Below are 9134 nucleotides of genomic sequence, written 5' to 3'. Positions count from 1 at the left end.
GTATGGGTAATATGGGACACACACACACACACACACACACACACACATATATATATATATATATATATTTTTTTTTTTTAGGAGACAGAGTCTCACTCTGTAGCCCAGGCTGGAGTGCAACGGCAAAATCTCGGCTCACTGAAATCTCCGTCTTCCGAGCTCCATCTTACATGGCTGTAATCCCAGCTACTCAGGTTGCTGAGGTAGGAGAATCGCTTGAACCTGGGAGACAGAGGTTGCAGTGAGCCGCGATTGCACCACTGCACTCCAGCCTGGGCAACAGTGCTAGACCCTGTCTTAACAACAACAGCAACAACAACAAAAAAAAAAAAAAAAAAAAAGGAGGAAAAGAAGAAAAAAAAAAAGGAAGTCATCAAAGGATGTTGTCAATAGATAACAGATAATGCCAAAAATTCTTTAAAAAAGGATATTGTCGGCCGGGCGCGGTGGCTCAAGCCTGTAATCCCAGCACTTTGGGAGGCCGAGACGGGCAGATCACGAGGTCAGGAGATCGAGACCTCCTGGCTAACACGATGAAACCCCGTCTCTACTAAAAAATACAAAAAACTAGCCGGGCGCGGCGGCGGGCGCCTGTAGTCCCAGCTACTGGGAGGCTGAGGCGGGAGAATGGCGGGAACCCGGGAGGCGGAGCTTGCAGTGAGCCGAGATCGCGCCACCGCACTCCAGCCTGGGCGACACAGCGAGACTCCGTCTCAAAAAAAAAAAAAAAAAGGATATTGTCAATAGATAACAGATAATGCCAAAAATTCTTAAAACACAGTGTTGAAACTGGTCCACAGCTCTAATTTTTAATGAGCTACCATTTCTGAGGCCAATATAAACTTCATTCTATACTGCCCATCTCTGACAGGTGGGCATTAACTACCAGCCCCCCACGGTAGTCCTTGTGGGAGACCTAGCCAAGGTGCAGTGGGCGGTGTGCATGCTGAGCAACACCATGGCCATCGCGGAGGCCTGGGCCTGCCTGGATCATAAGTTCGACCAAGTGCGCCTTAGTGCACTGGTAGGTGGGGGAAGGCATGGCAGAGGGGGAATTCTCCGAGGCCCGCGAGGATCTGGCAGTTCTGGAAAAGGATTATGAAGAGGTGGGCATGGATTCCATGGAAGCTGAGGCTGAAGAAGGCGAAGAATAGTGAGGGGAGGGTGCGGCAGGCAACCATCCCTCTGTATTCCCTACCATAACGTTAGAAGAGCTAATTACCTATTAAAATTTCTGTATTGCAAATTAGCTGGGCGTGGCGGCGTACCCCTGTGGTCCCAGCTACTCGGGAGGCTGAGGCAGGAGAATGGCGTGAATCCGGGAGGCAGAGCTTGCAGTGAGCCAAGATCGCCCCATTGCACTCCAGCCTGTGTGACAGAGCGAGACTCCGTCTCAAAAAATAAATAAAATTTCTGTATTGCGATATTGTCTTTCTCCTGTGTTGTACTTTGAGAGATTCCTCCTCCAGATAACCTTCCTTTTCCAAGTGCATTTATAAGGGAAAAAACATCGATTTGTTTCATTTTTTTTTTGAAACGGAGTCTCAACGGAGTGGTGCCCGCCACCACGCTCTGCTAATTTTTGTATTTTTAGTAGAGACGGGGTTTCACCGTGTTAGCCAAGATGGTCTGGATCTCCTGACCTCGTGATCCACCCGCCTCGGCTCCCAAAGGGCTGGGATTACAGGCGTGAGCCACCGCGCCTGGCCAATTTGTTTTCTTGAAGAAATTAAGCATGTCAGTATGTTTAGTAATTGCATTACTTCCCTAATGTTGGCTTCAAAACACTAACTGAGGGAATTAGGACAAAATGCTTTACTTTTCTTTTTCGAGCCGGAGTCTCACTGTCGCCCAGGCTGGAGTGCAGTGGCATGATCTCCGCTCGCTGCAGCCTCTGCCTCCCGGGTTCAAGCGATTCTCCTGCCTCAGCCTCCCGACTAGCTGGGACTATAGGCGAGCACCACCACATCCAGCTCTTTTTTTTTTTTTTTTTTAGTAGATTCGGGGTTTCACCATGTTGGCAGGATGGTCTCCATTTCCCGATCTTGTGATCCGCCCGCCTTGGCCTCCCAAAGTGCTGGGATTACAGGCGTTGAGCCACCGCGCCTGGCCTATTTTGCATTTAAACCTTCTGAAGCCCTTGAATGGAGCGGCTATTTTCACTGAGTCTTATGGGAGGAGACGAGGACTTAAGTTAAGCAGCCCGCCAGGTCATGTGTCCACGGCCTTCGCAGGCGCAGTTCCCGACGCTGCCTGTCACAGCGGCATCCTCAGCTTTTCCCCCACTCCGTCACGCCCCTACCGAAGCTGGCTACAATGGAACTTCCCGCCCAGCACACGTCCCCAGTGTACTCAGGGGCATACCCTGCCCTCCCTCAAGTCCACCTCCCCGGTACGAAAGTGAGTGTGGGCTCTGGTTTTTGTCGGGTTCTTTTGTGCAAGCGTCCCAGGCCCCGTTTTCTTTCGTCAGTCAGAGGTCTTCCGGAAGCGAGCTGCCGCCCCGCGGCTTTCGAGGCTCCCAGGACACCGCAGCTTTCCGCTCCCGGGCCGACCCGTACACTGGGGCCGCTCCATCGTGCTGGGGTGTTTACGGAGAACAGTGAGGCCTCAACCGACGAAAGACAAGCCCACATGGGCGACAACACTGGTAGTCCAGGCAGCTGGCACGACGCGGGCGCAACAGAGACTCGCACACTCGCGCCGCTTCCGAACCCAGCTCGCTAGGACCTCGCCCCGCCCCGCGGGCGGAGCACCTCCAGCTCTCCAGTCTCTATGGTACCAACTTCCGGCGCGCCCTACCCCTCGCGAGACTTCGGCGGCGCAGCAATGGCCAGACCGTGAGTGCCGCTGACAGAAGTCAAGAAACCGGCTGGGACGGGGTTGGGGCAACAACGGGCCGGGGGGCACCCAACGGGCCAGAGCCCCTTGGGGAGGAGCGGCGGCTGGCGGCGCGAGGCTCCTCTGGATGCCCGGACAGCCGCTTGCGACTTAACTCCCGCCTCTTCCCCAGATGCCGCGTCACTGCTCCGCTGCCGGCTGCTGCACACGGGACACGCGCGAGACGCGCAACCGCGGCATCTCCTTCCACAGGTCAGCGCGCGTGCGCGGGTTCTCATGCGCATGCGCTAGTCGTTGCTCGCTTCGGGCTGTAACTGCGTAGAGGCTTCGCGCCTTTCTCGGATCCTGAGGAGGCTTGAACCTGTGGGTGGGAGGCGAAGCGGGACGGTCCTGGCAGGAACAAATGCAGTAGGGACGGGGAGGACGGGAAGTCTAGCCGGCTTGGACGTGCACCACTCTGTTACCTGCCAGACGACGCTGAGGAAACTGCTTTTCTTGTCGAGGCTCCCGTTGCCTCGTCTGTGCCGGGGCGGTGGTGCTTATTTGGCGGGGTCGCAGGGTGGTCTCGTGGCGGCGCGTGTTGGGTCTGCGTTTTCCCCCTGGGGAGCTTGGGCAGCATGAGCCCAGGGCTATGGACAGCCTGGTGCTCACGGGTTTGTGGCTCCACAGACTTCCCAAGAAGGACAACCCGAGGCGAGGCTTGTGGCTGGCCAACTGCCAGCGGCTGGACCCCAGCGGCCAGGGCCTGTGGGACCCGGCATCCGAGTACATCTACTTCTGCTCCAAACACTTTGAGGAGAACTGTTTTGAGCTGGTGGGAATCAGGTGAGCCTCCCTGCTGGCCAGCGTTGGGGTAGGACGTGGGGCCTCAGGCGGATTGGGACAGCTGCAGGTCTTGGAAGTCCCTTGAGCAGCCAGCGTCCGAGGGGGCTGTTTCCTCTTCCCGGCTCTGTACAGTGAGACCCACCCCCAGGATCACTGTGCCATGACACGGGGAAAACGTGAGCCTTTCCAGAGAGGATTTTTCAGAGCCCCAGTCTTGCCAGCAAGTCCACAAATCAAAAAATTGTTTTTGGCTGGTCAGCCCAGCTCTGCTTGTGCAGGTTTTCCACGCACCTCGACTTTGAGGGGTCCTGCAGGGAAGTGATTGGTGTAGCTCTAACTTGGCATTCCCCAGACCTATTGTTTGCGCGATGCCTTCCAGCCTCCCACTGCGCTGGTGCTGGCGGCAGGTTGGCCTGGGGAGGCAGCACTTGCTCTCCAGCTCATCTGGGTTGCTTTTCCCCACAGCGGGTATCACAGGCTAAAGGAGGGGGCAGTCCCCACCATATTTGAGTCTTTCTCAAAATTGCGCCGGACAGCCAAAACCAAAGGACACAATTATCCACCTGGCCCCCCTGAAGTCAGCCGGCTCAGACGATGCAGGAAGCGGTATGTGGTATGGGTGGGGGATGCCCCACTCCCACGCCTAGGCTGAGAGACTGGGCCCTAGGGGGTCTGCCAGCAGTCTAACTGGACAGGGTTCTTGCTCCACAGAATCTGTGGATCGGGTTTGGGCGTTAAGGGGATCAGGTGGACTGGTGGAGTGGGGTCTGGCAAGCCCTCAGCCTAGCCCATCAGTCTCTCTCTTCCCCCTTACTAGCTGCTCCGAAGGCCGAGGGCCCACAACTCCATTTTCTCCACCTCCACCTGCTGATGTCACCTGCTTTCCTGTGGAAGAGGCCTCAGCACCTGCCACTTTGCCGGCCTCCCCAGCGGGGAGGCTGGAGCCTGGCCTTAGCAGCCCCTTTTCAGACCTACTGGGCCCCCTGGGTGCCCAGGCAGATGAAGCAGGCTGCAGTGCCCAGCCTTCGCCAGAGCGGCAGCCCTCCCCTCTGGAGCCACGGCCAGTCTCCCCCTCAGCCTATATGCTGCGCCTGCCTCCACCCGCTGGAGCCTACATCCAGAATGAACACAGCTACCAGGTGGGCAGCGCCTTACTCTGGAAGCGGCGAGCTGAGGCAGCCCTTGATGCCCTTGACAAGGCCCAGCGCCAGCTGCAGGCCTGCAAGCGGCGGGAGCAGCGGCTGCGGCTGAGACTAACCAAACTGCAGCAGGAGCGGGCACGGGAGAAGAGGGCACAGGCGGATGCCCGCCAGACTCTGAAGGAGCACGTGCAGGACTTTGCCATGCAGCTGAGCAGCAGCATGGCCTAAGGGAGGTGCCGCCAGACTGACTGAGGGGATGCCCAGCAAGGCTGCTGCCTCTCCCTCCCTCAGATCCCACCAGGTGCCATAATAAAGCGGATTCTAGACAGAGGGCCTGCTGTCTGGCTCAGCTGGGGGCTGGAGCCCCTCTGAGTAGTAAGCTTGCTGCCCCGGACAGTGGCTGCAGCTTCCAGCGGGCTCAGTCCAAGCTCTTCGCCAAGGAGAACAGAGAGCCTGGCTGTCACCCCTCAGAGCTACTGGTGGCAGACAGCCCTGCTAGTGCAGCTCCATGCCCCACAGGGTTCTCTGAAGCACCAGGTGCCCTTTCCATAGGATCTGAAACAGCCCTGACCTAAACCAGCCAGCCCCTTTGAGAACACTTGTGAAACCCAGTCCAGATTCGGTTCTCAAGCAGGGGCATGACAGGCTTCTGTCCACAGGCCCCATCAGCCTGGTGGGTAAGCAGAGCAACCCTCTCCCCATCCCCCTTCACTACCATCTCTATTTGAAAAACAGGAATGATGATGACAGTCATCAGCCTCCTGGGGCATGTCAGCAGGTAGTGAAGCCCCAACAAGCTAGTCCCTGGAAATCTAGGAAGAGGTGGCTAGAACTTGGAGACAAGCAGTCAGGTCTTGGCCTCAGCATCCTTTTCCTTCAACTCCCAGGAACCTGGAAAGCCTTGCTGCAGCTGTAATTCTCTAGCAGCTCTGTGTGTGGGGTGATTCACTGCAAGCATGGCCTCTCCCTGCCAAGGAGCACAACTGAATTCATTCTAGTCCCAGAAACTGCCACACAATTTTGTAAAATTTGCTTTTTAGGGCCCTTGGCATGTAATTTCATTTATTCATGTAAGTCAAGAAGAGACAGTTCAGGGTTCAGCAACAAGGGTCAGCATAGAGCAGGGTTTGCAGACTAGTTCAAGGAGGCTTCCGGGCTGACCTGTCCCGGAGAGGGATTTGGGGGAGGCTGCCCTGTGGGTGTGGCAGGAGCCACATGTGGAAACTGGGTAGGTGGCTCTGCGGCTGCACTCTGAATGAATGCACCTGACCCACATGGCTGGCTGCCTCAGCCTGCACTCCACCACATATACCCCCAGCCATGGTCCTGTGCCTGCTGTGTCCTCACCTCATGGGCCTCCTGGCTCAGCCTCTGCCCTAGCTCCCACTCTCTCCTCCCTTGTTCCCAGCTCATCTTGCACCAGGCCACTTCCTAGCCTGCAGGCTGCCTATGGATCTGTTCCTGTTAGCTAAGCAACTTGCCACTCAAGGCCCCCCATCCACCTGCATACAGCCAGAGGAGAGCAGGTCACTTCCCCAAGGTGAGCTGTGGCTTCATGGCAGCCACAACAAAAAAGGGGTCCTGGAATCCTCTTCCCAATAAGGGAGCACTGGTTCCCCAGCATCAGAGTGGATTCACATGGAAGCCTCACTATGGCAAGAGGGCAGCCTGCCTTCCACAGGAGCCAAGAGCACAGTGCAGGGGCAAGGCAGGGCAGAAGGGGCAGGAGCCCACCCCAGGCCTCCAGGATTCCCCTGGGAGGGGCCAGCCTAGAGGCCTTCATAGCCCTTCTCCCCAGTGTGACCAGGTGACCCCAGGTGGGGGCAGGAGTTGACAGTGTGGATAGAGACAGGTAAGACTGACTGACCTACATCTGGGGATCTGCTAAGCCATGGGCTCCAGAGCCAGTCCTCGGCTGCGGGAGGGCCGAGGGGCTGAGGCCAGCAGTGGTGGCTGGGCCAGCAAGGTGTGTGTGGTAGGTACACTGCTGTGGCTTTAATGGAGGCTTGTCTGTGACAAAATACTCAGCAAGGGACACGCGGGACTTGGCTGGCTTCTTTCCGCCTGAGCCCTGACATGCACACAGGTGGACTGGGATCCTTCAGCCCCTGTGAAAACGAGGCCTGGCCCAGCACAACTGACCTGGGAGCTGACCTCAGGGCCCGTCACTCCAAAATTCACCTCAAGTCAGGTGAGACCCACACATCATGAGTCCACACTCACAAGTTCCAGGTGGGAAAAGGAGCCCCTTACATGGATCTCAGTGAGGGTGGGCGGGACAGGAGCAGCCCAGGCAGATTACATGGTGCAGTGCAAGTCTGCTAAGCCTCCTCCCGCATGTTGGAGGAGCCTTGGTGACAGGCCCCAGTGCCTGGGTCCACAACACACCCAGGTCACAGGAGCCAGGCCAAGCACCACTGGGTGGGAGGCCCAAGGTCTCTCCCCACTTCTGGGTGGTGAGCCCATCACTGAGCCATGGCCTCACATCCACACCACATCAGGAGAGGGTGATGACAGGGGAGGGGGTCTGCTTCCTCATCTGCTCTCTGTGGGACCTGTGTCTTCAATGAATTGAGAAGATTGGGGTCCCACATCCCCTCAGCTCTCTTTGGAGGCTGTGGGCACCCTGACCCTTGGCCTGGCAGGTGCACCCACTCTGCCATAGGCAGACGCATAGCCAGTAGTCTTCTCAGTGGACAGGGCAGGCAGGCATGGCAATTCTTCACAATGGGCAGGCGCTATAGGGCCTCAGATGTCAGCACCCAGCTCCGCGCACTGCTTGTCTGAGATGTGGGAGGCCAGGGAGTCTATGATGTCCAGCAGCAGCTGTTGGCTCAGTGACCGCAGCGTGGGCAGCTTGGAGACCTGCAAGGCAAGCAGGCCGGAAGGAGATGGGACTAGATCCACATAAGGGCCATGGTGGGCAGTGGAGCCCTCTGGGGCCCACCCTACTCGGGGCTCAGGCTGGTCCCAAGGATGAAGCAAGGTGCAGCCAGTGGTGGGCTGCTCTGCTTCGCCCACCCCCAGGACCCACCACTGCAGGGGACCACAGAGCCTGGGCACCCCTCCCTGCCTGGGCGTGGCCACTGCCGAGGGGAAGCAAGTCCTGAAGGGGAGGCCAGAGCCTTGACCTTGGTGAACTGGTGCACGATGATGTGCAGGCAGTGCCGCTTCATGTCCAGCGCCTGCGTTTTGTCGGCTGCCTCCAGGATCTGTAATGGCAGGGACCTTGAGGCGCTGCCCCTTTCACCCACTCAGTGGGAGCTGCAGCCACGGGCACAGGGCTGGGGGGCTACCTGCAGCACGTTCTGCACCGTCACGTTCATCTCCAGGTTCTGCTTGCAGTACGCCTGCAGCCGGTTGTTGTAGAAGCCGTAGTAGTAGGGGGCCGCAAACAAGTAGCTGGGGCCTGGTTAAGGAGCTGACCAAAGGAACCTGGTCTGTCCACACCCTCCCAGGGAAGGACAGGGAGGGACGCAGCTGGAGCCCCAAGCCCACCAGGGAGGGGTCAGACTCCAATCCAGCCCACACACCAGCATGCTCTCTAAATGGATTCTGAACTACTTAGTGGGTCAAAGGCCCCACTGAGGATCCAAATACCATGAATCCCCTCCCCAGAAAAATACCGTCTGCACATCTGCAGCGCTATTCCATGGCCTTGCAAGCCTAACAGGCATCGTGACCCTCCATGTTCGGACCCCTACTGAAGTGACATAAGAGGGGTAGTTCCATGTCTGTGCTCAACTGTCACACAAAGCAGTGGCCCACCCCATCCTCTGGGCAGTTGTGAGGGTCAGGAACCCACTGGTTCCTCCTGGCTGCAAACCCCTCCCTGCCAGCTGCCAACTGCTTCGGAGAGCACCTGGCCCAGCTCCAGGCACCAGCAAATCCTCTGGAGGGAGGCGCTGGGCCCAGATCACCTAGCTGGGGCAGGAGAGCGGGCCTCAAAGCCACCCGAGGTGGGTGCCAGGACCCCTTGGTGGGGACCTGGGAGTTCCTTGGGGAGTGAGGATACAGCGAGTCCTCGGGTGGCATGTTGACCTCACCATAGTAGATGTAGCGCAGCATGGACTCAAAGGCCTGCCTGCTGGGCACCATCTCCCCAATGGAGATGTTCACCTGCCCGTCCTCGGGCATGAAGGACCGGAACATGGCTTCAAAGTAGCTGTAGACAATAAGCGGCAGGCACCCGGCTGTCAGCAGAATGAAGACACCATCCAGGCCCACCCTCCCCTCCCGTCCAGCCCCCACCCTCCCCTCCCGTCCAGCCCCCACCCACCTGGAGCGGGCGGCCAGGATAGCCTTGTGGGCTGGCCGTGGGTGCCCATC

At 58.0% G+C, this 9134-nt stretch overlaps 2 protein-coding genes and 1 pseudogene across 7 annotated transcripts in view; 2 read left to right on the top strand and 1 right to left on the bottom strand.

Annotated features, from left to right (window-relative positions):
* The window catches only part of LOC108536089 (tubulin alpha-8 chain-like), a 15741-nt pseudogene extending 14454 nt beyond the window's left edge, over positions 1 to 1287 (top strand).
* A 1142-nt stretch (positions 1288 to 2429) lies between these two features.
* THAP7 (THAP domain containing 7) lies at positions 2430 to 5136 on the top strand. 4 transcript variants are annotated; one of them, XM_017882591.1, is made up of 5 exons: positions 2457 to 2837; positions 3011 to 3090; positions 3508 to 3663; positions 4129 to 4269; positions 4481 to 5135. In XM_017882591.1, exons 2-5 carry the CDS (start codon positions 3011 to 3013, stop codon positions 5031 to 5033), a joined length of 930 nt encoding a protein of 309 aa, XP_017738080.1. In that variant the 5' UTR covers positions 2457 to 2837; the 3' UTR covers positions 5034 to 5135. The 4 variants fall into 4 exon arrangements, 3 of the variants coding, with proteins under 3 accessions (XP_017738082.1, XP_017738080.1, XP_017738081.1); XM_017882593.1 differs by lacking the exon at positions 4129 to 4269 and having other exon boundaries at positions 2430 to 2837; XM_017882592.1 differs by having other exon boundaries at positions 2812 to 3090; positions 4481 to 5136.
* A 692-nt stretch (positions 5137 to 5828) lies between these two features.
* The window catches only part of LZTR1 (leucine zipper like post translational regulator 1), a 21039-nt gene continuing 17733 nt past the window's right edge, over positions 5829 to 9134 (bottom strand). For all 3 annotated transcript variants that reach the window (XM_017882578.1, XM_017882579.1, XM_017882580.1), the window contains 4 exons: positions 8821 to 8970; positions 8102 to 8207; positions 7937 to 8017; positions 5829 to 7670 (listed from right to left, as the gene is read on the bottom strand). In XM_017882578.1, the coding sequence (XP_017738067.1) occupies positions 7554 to 7670; positions 7937 to 8017; positions 8102 to 8207; positions 8821 to 8970 (454 nt within the window). In that variant the 3' untranslated portion in view covers positions 5829 to 7553. The remainder of the gene's footprint in view (positions 7671 to 7936; positions 8018 to 8101; positions 8208 to 8820; positions 8971 to 9134) is intronic.

Source organism: Rhinopithecus bieti, unplaced genomic scaffold, assembly GCF_001698545.2.
Source record: "Rhinopithecus bieti isolate Rb0 unplaced genomic scaffold, ASM169854v2 scaffold_13317, whole genome shotgun sequence".
In the NCBI taxonomy this organism is placed as follows: Eukaryota; Metazoa; Chordata; class Mammalia; order Primates; family Cercopithecidae; genus Rhinopithecus; species Rhinopithecus bieti.
Note: the sequence above shows the minus strand (reverse complement) of the source record. Positions and strands in the feature narration are given on the sequence as shown.

Coding starts and splice junctions, on each gene's coding strand:
- THAP7 (XM_017882592.1), top strand. CDS start 3,011: ATGCCGCGTCACTGCTCCGCTGCCGGCTGCTGCACACGGGACACGCGC. Junction 3,664..4,128: donor TTTGAGCTGGTGGGAATCAG/GTGAGCCTCCCT, acceptor TTTTCCCCACAG/CGGGTATCACAGGCTAAAGG. Junction 4,270..4,480: donor CTCAGACGATGCAGGAAGCG/GTATGTGGTATG, acceptor CCCCCTTACTAG/CTGCTCCGAAGGCCGAGGGC.